This window comes from Elephantulus edwardii, unplaced genomic scaffold, assembly GCF_000299155.1.
Source record: "Elephantulus edwardii isolate Elephantulus edwardi_28Jun2011 unplaced genomic scaffold, EleEdw1.0 scaffold00048, whole genome shotgun sequence".
Classification (NCBI taxonomy): domain Eukaryota; kingdom Metazoa; phylum Chordata; class Mammalia; order Macroscelidea; family Macroscelididae; genus Elephantulus; species Elephantulus edwardii.
This window is the reverse complement of record NW_006399798.1, coordinates 13779442-13795441: the sequence shown is the minus strand read 5'-3', so window position 1 is coordinate 13795441 and position 16000 is coordinate 13779442. Positions and strand designations below refer to the sequence as shown.

At 49.9% G+C, this 16000-nt stretch overlaps 1 protein-coding gene across 1 annotated transcript in view; it reads right to left on the bottom strand.

Annotated features, from left to right (window-relative positions):
- The window catches only part of WIPI1 (WD repeat domain, phosphoinositide interacting 1), a 39733-nt gene extending 24435 nt beyond the window's left edge, over window positions 1–15298 (bottom strand). Inside the window, exons 1-4 of the mRNA XM_006886256.1 lie at window positions 15219–15298; window positions 10160–10242; window positions 7788–7957; window positions 211–307 (exon numbers count right to left, since the gene is read on the bottom strand). Coding sequence (XP_006886318.1) covers window positions 211–307; window positions 7788–7957; window positions 10160–10242; window positions 15219–15298 — 430 coding nt within the window. The remainder of the gene's footprint in view (window positions 1–210; window positions 308–7787; window positions 7958–10159; window positions 10243–15218) is intronic.
- Between the last annotated feature and the right edge of the window lie 702 nt (window positions 15299–16000).

Sequence of the window (16000 nt, the reverse complement as noted above, 5' to 3'; positions counted from 1 at the left end):
GCTCACCTGGGGGTGTCTGGTGCTCACCTGGGGGGCCTGGCGTTCACCTGGGGTGTCTGGTGCTCACCTGGGGGTGTCTGGTGCTCACCTGGGGGTGTCTGGTGCTCACCTGGGGGGGGCCTGGCGCTCACCAGGGGAGCCTGGCACTCACCTGTGGGTCCTAGAGCTCACGTGGAGGCCCTAGTACTCACCTGGGGCCCTGGTGCTCACCTGTGGGGTTGGCAGGGATGTCCAGGATGGTCTTCAGCAGCTTCATGTCCTTGATGTTGTGAATGTAAATGGAGCCCTCCAGGCAAACCAGCAACCTCTGCAAGCACACAGACGCATCAGGCCAGGGGCCCAGGCCTGGAAAGGGTGCTGGCCAAACCCGAACCCCATCTCAGACAAGCCCTGACTGGACCCCGGGATTCTGGGAGAAGGCGCTCTGACGGGGCTTTGAAGACCGCATTTCTGTACGTGCACATGCTAGTATCTGTCACTACTCACCCGCTCGTAAAACATGAGATCTGAAGACTGTTTTATTTTGAAATAAAGACTGATTTACTTTGTACTTCCCTCTTTTTAATGAGGACAAAGATTCCTGAACGCCCCCGGGCCACACTCCTTCTGATGACTTCCGGGCCCTTTCTGATTCCTGGTCTCCCCATCTGACCGGTTCCCTTTGCAATGTCCATCATGCAGTCCACCCCCAACATGGATGTGGGTTCTTTGCTCTCTCGCTTTGCCCTTCTCCTAATAAGCACTAGCTCTGACTTCTTCCCACTCCATCTCCCCAGCCTCACCCGTGTGCCCCTCCCTCCAGCCCTGGAGCCCAGAGATCCCTGCTTGGCCCTGTGCGGCCATCTCATGCCGAGGTCCCTGGGTACAGCCTGCTGAGGGCCTGGGAGCACAGCTCCTTTGTGAGTGCCCTTCCCTGCTCCTTTCCCAGGACCACAAGGGTCCCCAGGTGTGTAGAGTGGTTGTGCTTGGCTTCCAACCAAACGGTGGTATCAAGGAAGAGAAGCCTGGTCGTTGCCTTGCTTGGCCTCGACAACAAATCCCTATGGAGCAGTTCGACTCTCACACCTGAGGTCGCCATGAACTTGAACCAGCTTGACAATAATAGGGTTTTCCCCTGCCTTTCTGCCAATGGTGACGCTGTCTGCTCAGTGGTCACAGGCCCCGGGGGCTTTCTGCGCTGGGGTTTAAAGGAACATAACATCACGTCCAGCAGAGTGCACAGTGCGGGGTCCTATGAGAAGTGGCGGCAGAGGCCCCATGGGTCTCCAGCTCATTCCACACTGAGAAGTCGCCCACTCACTACCCCCGCACGAGGGCCTGGCCTGGTTCCCTCCAGCCGGGTAGTGTCAGGATTTGATGACCGTGGAGAACAAGGCCTGGCCTCCTGCTGGTGATTCTGATTTGAGGAGCCCTCAGGTGCATGCAAAGGCTGATCAGTGCATAAAGAAGACCACAGAAAACGGATGTGCCTTTGAATTACAGTGTCGCAGAACAACAATAAACACTGTCACAGATGGAACTGTGTCGCTTTACCCCCTGGCCCCCCACAACCTGGGATATGTGTGCACTTGGCTGGTCTGTGCTTCTCGGTATAATCATATTATTGTAGATCAAGGAGCGCTTCCTAGGGAGCTCTGGTGGCCTAGTGGCAAGACGCTGCACTGCAATCCCAGAGCTACACGGTTCAAATCCACCAGATGCTCTGCTGGAGAAGGAGGGGGGGAAAAAAAGGAGAGCTTCCTTCTGCTGTACACAGGGCTGCTATGGGTGGAGTGGTCTTAGGAGTTACTGAGGCCAGCAGGACTCATAGTGACCATAGTGACCCTGTGAGCAACGGCCCTGAACCCTGTCCCCTCCTGTGCCGTCCTCATCAGCTCTGATACATTCGAGCCCATGGCTGCAGTCTCTGTGTCAATCCATCTCATTGGGCGCCAGCTGCCATCCAGACTACTCTGTGACGTCCTTGAAAGGGACAGCACACAGTGGACTCGATGGCACCCAACAGCGTTGATATTAATGAGGTGGGACTTGCGGCATGTCCCCGTGATGCGATCTGACACGTGATAAGCCAATGGCTTGTAAGGGGATTAGGGTGAGATGCAACGTCCTTAATTAGGTCACAGCCCTGATCTGATTAAAGGGGGCATTTCCCTGGGGTTAGGTCTGTAAGATATTTTATCTCCCAAGAGATAAAAAGAGAGAGAAAGTGAGCAAATTGGGGGGGTGGGGGAACACCTCAGTGACATCAAGAAAGAACAGACAGGGAGCATCTTTTGGACCACAGGCCGGTGCTGGAACTCTCCTTGACTCAGGGGAAGGCCAAGAGATATGGAGACCACTGAGGAATGCTGGGTCTACAGATGCTGGAGGAAATGGGGCCCTCCTCCAGAACCAACGCAGAAAGCCTTCGACTGCCAGCACCCCAAATGTGGACTTCCAGCCACCTAAACTATAAGACGACAAGTATTTGTTTAAATCACCCACTTGGTATCTCAGTTACAGGAGCCCAACATATTTAAGGAAGGACCGATGGCTTGGAATCGTGGTGCTTGTGAAGAGTATTGATCAGACCAGGGACGTTAAAAGCACAAACAAGACTATCTTGGAGGAAGTGCAACCAGAGAGCTCCTTACAAGCAAGGATGGTGAAACTTCGTCTCACATACTGTGGGCGCATCAGGGGGGCCAGTCCGTGGAAAAAGACAGTATGCTTAGAAAATGGGACATCAGCAAAAGAGAAGATCCTCAATGACATGGACTGACCGTTCAACAATGGGCCTGCACACTGCACAGATTGGGAGGAGGACGTCAGATGGGACAAGGTTTTAACCTGTGGGTCGTAGGGTCATTGTGAGTTATAGTTGATTTGACGGGTTGTGCTCGGCTGGAAGGCAATCAACAACAACAAGAACAAATTAAGACACTCACACATTACCGGAAGAGTAAATACACTTGTCTTGGCCACCAGACCACTCCCCGGACAGCAAGGCTTTGTCTCATTTACTCAGATTCTCAGAAGGGGCCAGTCCCTGGAGACGCACATCAGCTTTGGCCAACTAGTGGGTCCAAGGAAAAGAGGCATGAGGAATCTCTTCATTGAACTTGACTGACAGAGTGGCCACAGCTGTGGAGGTGAGCACAGCAATGACCTTGAGAGGATGCAGGAGCGGGCAGTGCTTGCCCTGCTGTACGCAGGGTCATTATGTGTTAGAACTGACCGGAACAATCAGCACACACCCAGGGGATTCAGGCGTTCACCAAGGAGTGAGAACTGCTGCTCCCGTGCCAGACCCTTTCATTCCAAGGCAGGACAATTAGAAAGAAAAGACTCTAAAATTACTACCAAAAGCTGCAAGATCTCCATTTGGGTAGCGCCTGCCCTCCCTCTTTCCCGACCAGACTTATCACAGCTCAGGAAAACGGAGACAAGCGACTTGCAGCTGACAAGAAAGCACTTGCAGGTGACAGGAAAGCCAAGTAGGAACACCTCGCTCAGTCTGAACGCAGGGTCTGCAGCCGTCAGTCTCAGGCTGGGAGCTGGAAGGCATGAGAATTTTCCTAAGGTCTCAAATTAATGACAAGAAACACTGGTGTTTCTCTCAAACACTCAAACTCAAACTCTGGTTGACCTGGCACTTATTCTTCTTGCGGTGTGTGCACTGGCCCGTGGTGACGTCGTGGGTAACACAATGACCCTGCCCTGCTCTGGTTCACTTCCATTTGAGCTCACTGATGTGGTCCTCCGTCAACCTGTCTCATTGAGGGTTTTCACTGGTCCTCTACCCAACCAAGTGTAGGACCCTGCCTTCTACCTGGTCCTTCCCAACGTGACCGAGTGTGATGACATTATGCATTTACGCTTCTGACACCGTCCTGAATCTCACCCCTCAGTCCCCCATTCTAGGGTCCACCACACATGCCCTGTGGCCGGAGCAGCTCCTGTCCAGTGAGCCTGGCCTTCTCTGGATCTATCCCCCAGCCCATCAGCAGCCCTGATCCATGGCCTGGTCTGCTGACTCTTGGCTTAGCCCTTGCTGGCAGCAGACGAGAGCAAAATGAGGGGGAAGAGAGAATAACGAGAAGGGAAGAGGAAGAAAGCACATCCCGTCAAGCTCAAGTGAGGGTGCGCTGCCTCTGTTGTGGTCCATTGTTGTCGAGTCAGCTGGAACTTACAGAGACCACAGGCAGCAGAACAAAAGGATGCCCAGGTTTGTGTGTCATCTTCACAGGCAGCGGTCAGCTGGCGCCCACGGCTGAAGCCACTGTATCTTTTGAGTGTCTTCCAGCCTACAAGCCTCAGCCACCAGCACTATTCCGACCGTATCTTTTTGACTCACAGGGTTTTAACTGGATCCTTGAGGAGCTCTCCCGGTAGCTCACAGGGAGTTGCATCTCTAATTCAAAGGCCACACCTCTCTGGCAGTTCAGAAGGGCCAGTCTCTCCAGGTGAGAAAAGTTGGCTATCTCATGATTGACAGCCTCAAGCACAATGGAGGGACAGCTGAGTCTGTTGTGACTCAACTGCAATAAATTCTTGAGGTAAGAATTGGATCATTTACAGAAGTAGATCCAAGCCTGTCTTAAAGTGGAAGTTCTCTGAAATCTGCCCACCATGGGTGACCTGACTGGCTCTGTATGAAGGAAACAGTGATTTTGTCTGTACACAAATCCTCAGTCTTTTCCTGTTTTTTGTTTCTGGAGTTTTGGTTGTTTCTGGTGTTTTTTTTTTTTTTTTTTTTTGGTTGTTTTTTTTTAAAGGAAGTTTAGTATCTGAAGCTCTGATGAAATCGCAGGCTGGCCACCAGGGCTTATAACATGTCTCTCTGTGCCCCTAGTTGGCCGAGGGTGGAGACCCGCGGACTGAACCACTTCCTGGGAAGAAGAGGCTGCAGCAGGTATTTAATGCTTCTTTTCTAGGGTCAAAAGTTCTTAAATCCTAAACTTGAAAGTTTCAGGGAAAGCAAACCCCAGAGCTCTTTCTAAACATGTTTCAAATCACCTGCTTCCTTAGAAATGCCAGAGGCTTTGAGCACTGTCAGGCTGGGCTCTGATTAGCTGTCCTTCATTGCTGGGCATTCTAGGGACATTCACAGCCTTTAGCAGATAGGGGATGAGAATCGTAACACTAAAGAGTGTTGCTGAGGAGAGGAATCTCTGAGCGGTGCAATAGTTAATGTGCCCGCTTGCTAACCAAAAGGTTACAAGTTCAAGTCCACGCAGGGATGATTCAGAAGGAAGACTATTTTTAAAAAATCTGCCATTGAAGACTTTAGGGAGCTTTGTTCTCTTCCGGCACATGTGGGGTTGCCATAAACTGGAATGAGCTGGTTTTACCGTGAGACGAAGCCCACACTTGGCGATTAACCAGACAGACAAAGACACCTGACTAATACTCCACTGCCTCATTTGTTAATTAAAATATTAGAGCGTGAATGAGGAAGAAATCAGACAAGTAGAGACTACAGATGCTATCTGAGTTGTCTGATCGTGTTTACCCTGTAGAGCTTTGCCCACACCATCTTATAAAAATAATGGGGGTGGGGGGAAGTCAATTAGCCCCCATATACCAGCTACTAGCATATGTTGTTGTTGTTCTGTGCCGTCGAGTGTGACTCATAGCGACCCTATGTACAACAGCCCTAAACTCTGCTCTATCCTGTGCCACTGTCTCTGACACACCTACCCCCATTACCCCAGTCACTGAATCAATCCACCTCATGAAGGGTCTTCCTCTTTTGCGCTGTCCTTCCACCCTCCCAAGCATGACGTCCCTCTCCAAGGACTGGTCTCTCTTTAAAACACGTCCAAAGGATGTCAGACGAAGATTCAGAATCCTTGCCTCCAAGGAGCAGCCTAGTTTCACCCTCACCAGGATGAACCTGTTTCTTCTCCTAGCAGTCCACGGTATATTCAACACTCTTCTCCAGCACCACAGTTCAAAGGCATCAACTCTCCTTCTATCATATACACATACAAAGATAAATAATTCTGCAACAAAATTCAGTGGGCTGCCAGCAGATTTTAGCAAGGGTGTCCGAGCTAACAACTTCACTTAACAGCCTTCAGGTGGCCAATTCTCCAACTGCCTTTCCCTCCCTTGCCAAGGACTGGGTTATTTTCTCTTTGTTTCTATTCTTCCTCACTCAAAAAATCTCCACATTCTATTTTTTGGCTATTTTCTACCGCACTGCGTTGTACACACGTAAGTGGATCGAAAGAGTTGATCATGGTAGACACACACACCCAGTGGAATATTCTTTCTCTCTCTCTCCTTCCCCTCCACCTGGAACTGACTCACAGCTGACCCTCCACTGGGTCTCCGAGGCTGTAAATCACACAGGAGGAGATTGCCCATCCTCCTCTCCAGGCGCCAGTGGTGGATTTGAACTGCTGGAGAGGCATGGCCCTTGAGTGAGGAATGAAACTCTCTACGGACTGTACCATCTGCTTTCCTGACAGGCTTCTGAAGCAACATCAAGATCCTCATTCTCTCAGCGAAGGCCGCCAGCTAGAAGGAAAGCCACTGCTAGGGCCAAAACTCTTTTTCATGGAGCCTCTACTTTTCCAAGCATGACGTCCTCTGTCAGGGACGGGCCCCTCCAAAAGAAGACCCTCAACGGGACGGACTGCTGCAGTGACCCCAACAACGGACTGAAACACAGCAGAAACTGTGAGGATGGCTCAGGAGGGGTGGGGATTGTTCCAGTGCACACAACGTCACTGTGAGCCGGAGGCACCTAAAAGATTGACGCTGTCAACAACTCCATCTCACCTGGGTCCAGGGGACCTATTGCATTGGGCAAGTCTGCAGTCAGGGACCTGCTCAAATTACTGTGGAGCAATGATGTCAGTTTGAGGACTAAGGTTCACCTGAGTTAGGCCACGGTCTTTTTCAATCACTTGCTATGCATCAGAAAACTGGACAGTGAATAAAGAAGATATAAAGAGAATTGATGCCTTTGAGCTGTGTGGTGTTGGAAAAGAGCACTGAATATCTCATGGACAGACAAAACAACATAGAGATCTGTCTTGGAGAAGGAACAACCACGGTGCCTGGAGGCAAAGATGACAAAGTTTCGCCTCACATACTTTGGGCACGTTGCTAGGAGAGGCTTTTCCTTGGAGAGGGACATAATGCTTGGAAAGGTGGAGGGTCAGTGAAAGAGAGGAAGACCCCCAACAAGATTGATTAACCTAGTAACTGCAGCAACGGGCGCAAGTGTGTCAGAGACGATGAGGATGGCACAGGATAGGTCAGGGTTCAGATCTGTTATTTATATGGTTGCTATGAGTCGTACGTGACTCGATGGCACCTAACAACAATAAAGGCCCAAACCGGAAGGAGTATTGTTCTAGTCTAAGGCTGTGGCTTAGGGTGTTCAGACCACTGGGAGGAGGCTCACTAGACAGTGGCCACTGTTGGAGAAAGAATGTGAAGCAGAGGACCCACCAGAAAAAACAAGAGTGTGGAGTAAAACGGCCCTCCGATTAACCAGCTTCCATGGAGGCTAATGTCAACTCTAGAGGACCCCTGTGTTTCAGAGCAGAGCCGTGACCTTCTGCATGTAGATCTCCAAGTCCTCCTGCTTTGGCGCCTCGGGGTAGTGTCGAAGCTCCAACCTTTTGATTACCAGCCAAACGCTCACTGACTCGTGCCACCCAGAGACGCCTCCTGCAACATTCGGGCTGAGCAGCAAAATCCTCTCTAGGATGTGACACTCGTTCTAAAGGCATCCCGTAATTTTCCCACTGAGGGTCACAGGAGCCCTGAGGGTCAGCCCCGCCCACCTGCCGGTTGAGCCGTATGGACAGGATGTTGCTGGCGTAGCTGTAATTACAGATCTCCGTGCCCTTCTTGAAGTGGTACACGTTCATCTGCCGCGGCTTCGTGTGACTCACCACCACCACCAGGCTGCTGGAGAACAGACGCTCCACGATGTACACGTCCGGGATTTCATCTGTAAGGGAGAGAGGCAGAGGTTACGGGATTGCGCCTGGGAGGGAGGCTCAGCTGACCCAGCTCCTCAGCTCTAGCACTGCTGACCTCATGGCTTCCACCAGTTGAGTGTCAAGGATCAGTTTTTCCAGAAGGGAGCAGTTTTTCCTAAGGGAGCAGTTTCAAACAAACAAACAAACAAACAAACAAAAAGGCAACTTAATATGGTGCAACCACTGTGGAAGGCAGTATGGCAGTTTCTCAAAAAGTAGCAAATAGAATTTGACCCAGCAATTCCACTACTGGGAATATACCCCAAAGAGACCATAACTGCCACTCAAGCAGATATATGCACACCCATGTTTATCACAGCTTTGTTAACAATAGCAAAAGATTGGAAACAACGTAAGTGCCCATCAACAAACGAATGGATAGAGACGCTGTGGTATATTCACACAATGGAATACTATGCTGCAATGAAAAACAAGGAACTCATGCAATATTATTCAAAATGGGTGACCCTGGAGGACATTATGCTGAGTGAAGTATCTCAGTCACAAAAGGGCAAATACTGCATAGTGCCACTGTTGTAAAACGGGACTGACCTCGGGGTTGGGGAGAGACTGAGAAAGATGGGATAAATTATGTATACAGCATTGAAACAGATGAGGGGGAGAACTCTTTAAAAGGGATATGTGATTAGGTATTATCGTCATGACAGGAGTCCAGAATGAAGGCTGCATAGTGGAGTGGACTTGGGGGGAGGGATTGTATAACAAGAAAAGAATTTGTCTTTTACTTTTCAAAGAGAAGAGTGAACTAGGGGGGAGAGAGGTGGGCAGGGAGAAAAGTGCAACAGTGAATGAATGGAAATCCAAAGTATCTGGAAACTTTCATTAAAATGAATAATAATTAAAAAATAATTTAAAAAAAGCCCAAACCCAGTGCTGTGGAGTTGACGCTGGCAACCCTTGTTGCTGAGAGCGGGGTAGGGAGTTCCAGGGCGGCCTCTTTGTCCCCTGAACCGGCTGAACCCCTCACTCCCCTCTGGATCCCCTTTCCTCCTGAAAACAGCCTGCGTATCAGCCTCATGACCAGATGCACTTCTGGATTCAGGAAGGATGGAAACGAATACGTCTCCTGAGTGACTGCAGGTGCAGCCTCTGGCTCTCTGAGAACATATTTTTCAAGTGCATGTTCATGTCTGGGACGACACAGACCAAGACAGAGCAAAACAGTCATGATATCCGAAACAGACCCTGACAAGTAGATTAAAGTCGATGGGTGCTGTCAAATCCACATACAGCAAACCCGCGTGACGGGACAGAACTGTCTCACAGGGTTTTCCTGCTGTCATTTGTAAAGAAGGACATTGCCAGTGCACCCTCTGTGGAGCCCTAGGTGAGTTCAAACTACTAACCTTGAGTTTACAACTGGCCCCTTAATTATGCCATCAGGGCCCCACTCAGTGTTTCCCTATCCGCTGCCATCAAGGACATTCTGACCAATCATGACCGTCTCTCAGCTTTCTGATGCTACAAATCTTTACTGGAGGAAACAAACCGTCTTTCTTCAAAGGAGCAGCTAGTGGATTTGAACCAATGACCTTTTGGTTAGTAGCATAACATATCACATATTATACCACCAGAGTTCGTTTTAAATAAATTTGGAGATACAAATTTTATTTACCAAACCATTCTGTTTCTAGGAAACCCAAAGGCTGTGTTCCTTGCCCTCAGGAAAGAAGAGAGATACATTTCTAAGCTTTTATTTTGGGGAGGAGCTGACCTACTAAGTTAAGTGTCTCTGATGTATAAACATAGCAGCATTATGTTATTAAAATAAAGGAAATACTTGCAAGGCCAAGTGTGAACAAGCATCCCACCATGTCAACATAATGGCACAAAAAAGTATCACCAGTGACCTTTTGGCGGATAATGACAAAAACTGACGACCGTGCATTTATGTGTGTGAGAAAATGGTAACAGTGTGATTTCTAATAAGTGGCTACAGACTCCAAGATGAGGTTACGGACAAGACGGCCAGATTTTAATAGGTGCTTTGTTATGGTTTTCTCAAGCCAGAGGAGGCAATGCTTTCTATTTCAATCTGACAAGCCCGCCTCCTGAAGCATGCCAGGCCAGGCAGGGGAGAGCTGCAAGCTCCTAGCACGGTGCCCACAGGCTGGAGGGAGAGCACGGTGCTGTGATCTCCAAGCACTTACTGCTTCCATGGACTTGGTCCAGTCGCTCCACAGAACTCAAGGAAAACAGCTTATAACCGGCTTTGGTTCCAATCGCCAGGGATCTGAGGAAAGATAATGACAGTGTGGGAATGACAGCAGGCCTGGGCCCTAACCACAGAGCTGCTAGAAGATAGGCATCCCATTGTCCTGCTCCCCCAACCCTGCCTCCTTTTCATCTGATGATGTCAGCTCCTGGTGACCATGTGTGTGGAGCAGAGATTGCATGGCTGTGACATGTGGGAAGTAGTTCACCAGAACTTTCTTCTGAGCAGGTTTGGGACCATCAATCTTCCAGTTAGCAGCCAAGAGCAATTCTTTAGTGTCACCCAGGGATCTAGGGCACGCATGTTGCGGTTAGTTGCGGTTGGATTGATTCTGCCCCGTGTTGACTCCACGTCTGCATAGGGCTCTCAAAGCTGTGTCTTCCGAGGTGTCCCTGTTGTTGTTGTTAGGTGCCGTCGAGTCGAGTATGACTCATAGCGACCCTGTGAACAAAAGAGCTGAACCCTGTTCTATCCTGTGTCATCCTCACACTTCCTGACACATAAGAGCCCATTGCAGCAGTCACAGCGTCAATCCACCTGGTTGAGGGTCTTCCTCTCCTTCTCCGACCCTCTACCCTTCCCAGCATCATGTCCTCCAAGGAATAGCCCCTTCTAGCAGCATGCCCCAAAGCATGTGAGGCCAGGTGTCCTTAGGTGGATTCAAACCTATTACTTCGAGGGTAGTAGTAGAGTGTTCAATCACCTTTAATCACACAGCCATCTACAGTAGGCATGCTGTGGTCAAGCTGATTCTGACACCTAGCAACCCTGGAGGCCCGAGCAGCAGCCCCCCGCAGGGTTCCAAGTCTGGCATCTTTCTCCTGAGGGGCATCTGGTAGGTTTAGAACCACTAACCTTTCCGTTAGCAGCCAGTCATTTAACGTTGTACCACCAGGGCTCACTGTGGTGCTCTGCTGTTTCTAAGTCAATTCTGAGTCCCAGTGATTCCAGGAAGGAGCAGAATGGCCCTGCGTGTCCCCTCGGCTGTCACCTCTACAGAAGCAGACCGCCTGCCACGTCCTTCCCTGCTGGTGGGTTCCAATTACCGACTTTTGGGTTGGCAAGCATAGGGCTTTAACCACGGTGGCACCAGGGATGCTCTAACTGGTGAAATCTCGTCCCATGTCCTTTCATCAGTTTAAAAAGATGAACACATCCTGGGTACCTTTTCCGCGTGCTCTCCTCTCCACACACGTTACATCTACCTGCTGACGGACTGTCTGACCCTCTCCCCCAACCCTGAACTTTTTCACTTCATTTCATTTTTTCAAAGTTCTTCCAGGACCATGTTCAACTAGGGTTAAGACGTCTGCTGTTTAGTTCGTTCCACAAAACCTACCACAAAACAAAAATTCAGGGAGCTCTGGTGGCCTAGTGGCAAGGAGCTGCAACTACAATCCCAGAGGTGCGTGGTTCGAACCCACCAGATGCTCTGCCGAGGAAGGAGGGACAATCTCCTCCTGTACCAGTCAGATCTGATTTGACGGTACACACACACACACACAAAATAATAAAAATAACATAAAAAAAAAAGAAAGCAAAGTCTGACTGGAGTATTTATGGACCTTAAACTGTAAACCCTTACACCTTCCACATTTAAACGGAATCTAGGGAGAGGTTTGTTCTTCCCAGAGGAGTGTAACCTAAAATTAACTTGCTAGTCCCAGCCTGGCTGGCTAAGGCTCTGGTTTCACTAACCTGAAAACAGAGGTTTCGTGTTTACCCCTGGATTTCTTGTTCCTTACCCAAATATTTATTCTAATCTGAGACGCAGCATTAGATGACTATGGCCAACTTTCAAACTGGAAGGTGGCTGGTTCGATGCTTTGGCCCTCCAGCCAGCTAAGTAGTTGAACTGGTTAAGATATTGTCACAACAGCTGCTGGTCCAATCAGCTCTGGGGTTTGGCATCAACATCCCCCTCTCCCCAAAGCATCATCCATCACAAGCAGCAAGGGGAGAAGCAAGGTGGCAGCACCTCCAAATTTCCCACCCTGTTTTCAAACTTTCTCCCCATACACCTTTTCACAGAAATAAATATGTTCGTAGTTAGTTACAAGCTGGGATTTGTACAGTTTGCAAGTCAAGGACAAATGAACCCTTAACGAGACTCTTAGAACATTAAACAAACAAGTTAGCAATTTCATTTTCAAACATAGGCCCCATTCCTGGGAGAGAAGTTTACATGTGAGAAAATGGTTACGTGTATAGTGTGATTGTTTTAAAGGCTTGATCAATAAATAAAAAAAAATAATTACTGAATCAAGGAATTCAGACTTAGCTCTTAGATTATGCATAAGGTTTTCTCTAAGAAGAAAACATAAATCTTGGTATCTCTTAGGCTGAAAGGGTTTGGGAGACATATAATTAACCAAAAGAAAAGGTGTCCCCAGAGTGTCAAATCCTGAGCCACACAACAAAATATGAACATAGGAGAAAGATTTGTGCATTTACCTATCTTCTCCAAGCATGCAAGATCTCAAGTGACTTTTAGTGGGGAAAAAAAAATCGCCCTGCTATCCCTAAATGGATTCACTAAGGGGCTTGACTTATTTTAAAATCCAATGTCATACCCGCCAAGGCTCACAGTGACTGCCTCTGACAAGAACTTTTATTTATAGTTAAGACAGAGTTGCCCAGCAGAGCCCTTATCCAAGAAAATAGAACCAAGGAGAAGTATTTTCAAAGCACTCTACAGTTTGGAATAGAACATTCTCATCCAATTGCTACAGATGGTGGGGGTCCCACTCTGTTTTATTTGACCACTGGAGCCAACGTGAATGTGGCTTTTGAAAAATCTGATGGCCAATGCTACAAAGCAAAGAACTGTGAACACAGACTGCTGACAAAGAAAGAAATGCCCCTCTTGAGCCTATCTTGGGAAGGAAAACCATGTAGATGCATTTCAACAGTTCTACCCTCTTGCAAAATGTTTCTTACAAAACATAAGAATGTTATCTAGACTATCCCTGTTTTAAGATAAGTCTCAGTAAAGGAATGGATCTTAAAAATAATTTTGTGGAACATCAGCAATTTTGTATTTTTTTTTTTTAAATAAAAATACCAATATGTTTACGGCATTGAAGTCTATGGGGGAGAGAATAGTCTAAAAGTATTATATTTTAGGGCATTATTTTTATCGTAGGAGTATGCAATGAGGGTAGGGGGTGGGGTTTGGGGGAGGTGGGGGGGGATTGCGTACCAATGAGGGAGTTTTTCTTTTGCTTTTCAAGGAGAGGAGCAAGGGGGGGGAGGGGGGAGCAGTTTGTGCAGGGAGAAGGGTGCAACAATGAATGAATGGAATTCCAAAATGTCTGTAGATGTTCATTGAAATGAAAAATAAACAAACTAAATTAATTAAAAAAAATACCAAAAGCATATCACAGTAAAGGGAAATGGTATTTGGTGAATTGCTTCCCAGTGATATTAGACATAAATAAGAGCCCCAGTGGATAAGGGCACAGTGGTTGGAATTCTTGGTCACTACACAAAAGGTCAATGGTGTGAACCCACCAGCTCCTGGGAGGAAAGATGTGGCAGCCTCCTCTTGTTAAGATTACAGCCTTGGAAATGCTGTGGGCAGTTCAACTCCCTCTCATAGGGTCACTAAGATCCTGTAAGGTCACTCACTGTGAATCAGAAATGAACAGCAATGGGTCTGGCTGTTTGGGTTTTTAAATATATAAATGAGGGGTGTTAATCGATGCTGTCATCTACATTTCTTCGGTGGGCTGTGGGCAAGAAAAACTTGAAAGCCACTCATCTTGCCAAACTGTCCAACAACTGGATTATACAATTACACATGGAGTTGGTTGAGTTTGGTGGTTTCTCCCCCCCAAAAAATACAAAGGCATATTGTTCAGCACTGAGTGTTTTTAAACAGAAAACACAAAGAGAATGCAAACCAGGGCTGGTAATGGTGCATGGTGGCCTTAATTGCTCCCGAGTTCAATATTAGCTCAGCTAGATCCCAAGCAGCCGGGGTGCAAACTGGAAAGGGCCTCCAAACCAGGAACACCCAACAGAAACTGGTACAGCAGGAAGTGGGGCACAGGAGGCCCTCGCCCCCCGCCTAACGCCGGGAGGGGGGCACATTCCAAGATTATTCCATATGTTCCGAGGGCTGGCTTCTAGCACTTCCACGGAAAGAGGGAAGGACTCGGACCTCAGCTGCTTAGACAGGGACTCCTAGGGAAGCCTGGACGCCAGTTCAACAACATCCAGCGTCCTGGCCAACGTCCAGCCACGAACATCAAAGCCAGACAGTAAAAATCCAGTGGAAAGCAACAGGCTGCTGGGTGCTCATCCCGCCCAGAAGGGCCCACACAGGACTCCACTGCCCGCGGGGGAGGAGACGGGGCCTGGCTGGGTGGGAAGTGTGGAAACAGCCAGAGAAATTGAAGGTCCCTTGCATCCTGGGCGGGCAAGGAGATGCCCGGGGCTGGGCTGGGACAGGGCTGGCCTGGTGGAGGGGATAGGCTGCCTGTGTCCCAGGCCCTGCCCAGATGCCACGTTGAGATGCTCAAGGACAAATGGGAAAGTTTCCTCTTGACTCCCACCTCCAGGGCCCCCCACTCCATCTTCCACCGTCAACTTTCCACTCCCTCTTTGTGGTGGCTGCGGATCCCAGGCTCCCCCTTTTCAGACCCACCTCGGTCACCCGCTTTTCCAGCACCCCTCGTATTCTCTAGTCTCCCTGCACCCCACCCCCCGGTGCTGACGCCCTTCTTCCACCCTGGGCCCGCCCCTCCTGGCTCCCCGCCCGCGATCGGGGTGCTGGGTGGGCCCCTTACTGCCCGGGGAGGGTGTAGACACCGGGGAGGGGGTGACAAGCCCCGATCCCGTCCGAAGTGGCCACTGGTTTTCCAGGCAAGGACCTCTAGGGGCGGAGAACCGTGCCTCTCCGGTTACAAGTCACCCACAGGACAGCCCCCTCCAAGGGTCGCCGCATCCTCCCCGACCCCGGCCCCCGCAGGGCAGGCGCCTCCGCTTACGTGCAATCCTGGTTGAAAGAGAAGCAACTGAGCGCCGGTTCGATCCCGTCCGGGGGCGAGTCCGCGGCCTCGGCCGCCATCGGGGCTGGACCAGGAGAGGCCGCAGCTCCGGGCGGGCGATGGCCACCTCAGCAGCGGATCCACCGGCTACGAAGGCCGGGTCGCCCGGGCCCCCACCCTCCTCTCTAGCTCCGCCCCCTCCCCACCCCGGCTTCGCCCCGCCCCGCCCCTCCGGTCAGGCCCTCGGAGCCGTGCAGCTGACAGGGCGGGGCTCCCTCTCCAGGCTGCTATTGGTCACAAGTGCACGCCGTGGAGGCGGGCGTGCTGTTTCTGCCAATACGCGTTCAGTAAGGGCGGAACAACTTCACTTCCGACCCGCCCCCAAACCCGAAACTGCTCACCATTGGGCAAAAGCGCATGACGCAAGACTACGGGCCACGTGGTAGTGTTTTCATTGCCAGAAAGGCTGGGGGAGAAGTAGGGCGGCTGAGGTCAGAGCTGGCGGCTCATGTCTACTGTCCGCGGCGGGGCCTCAAAGGAGAGTGTAGACGCAGTCCTCTCCACCGACCCAACCCTGTCATGTGCAGCTCTGCATATTAAATTTCGAAAGGGAGCACGCAGAGTAGTGGGAACTTCAGACGCCAGAGCCCCACCCTTTTGTAGAGTCTGCTGCTGCTTTGACAAGTTTCTAAGACAGAGTGTTCAGGCCAGGCAGATAAGAAGTTATCTCATCCACTGCCCTGCCTTTGAGAACTCCTACTACATGTTCAGCGCTGTATGAT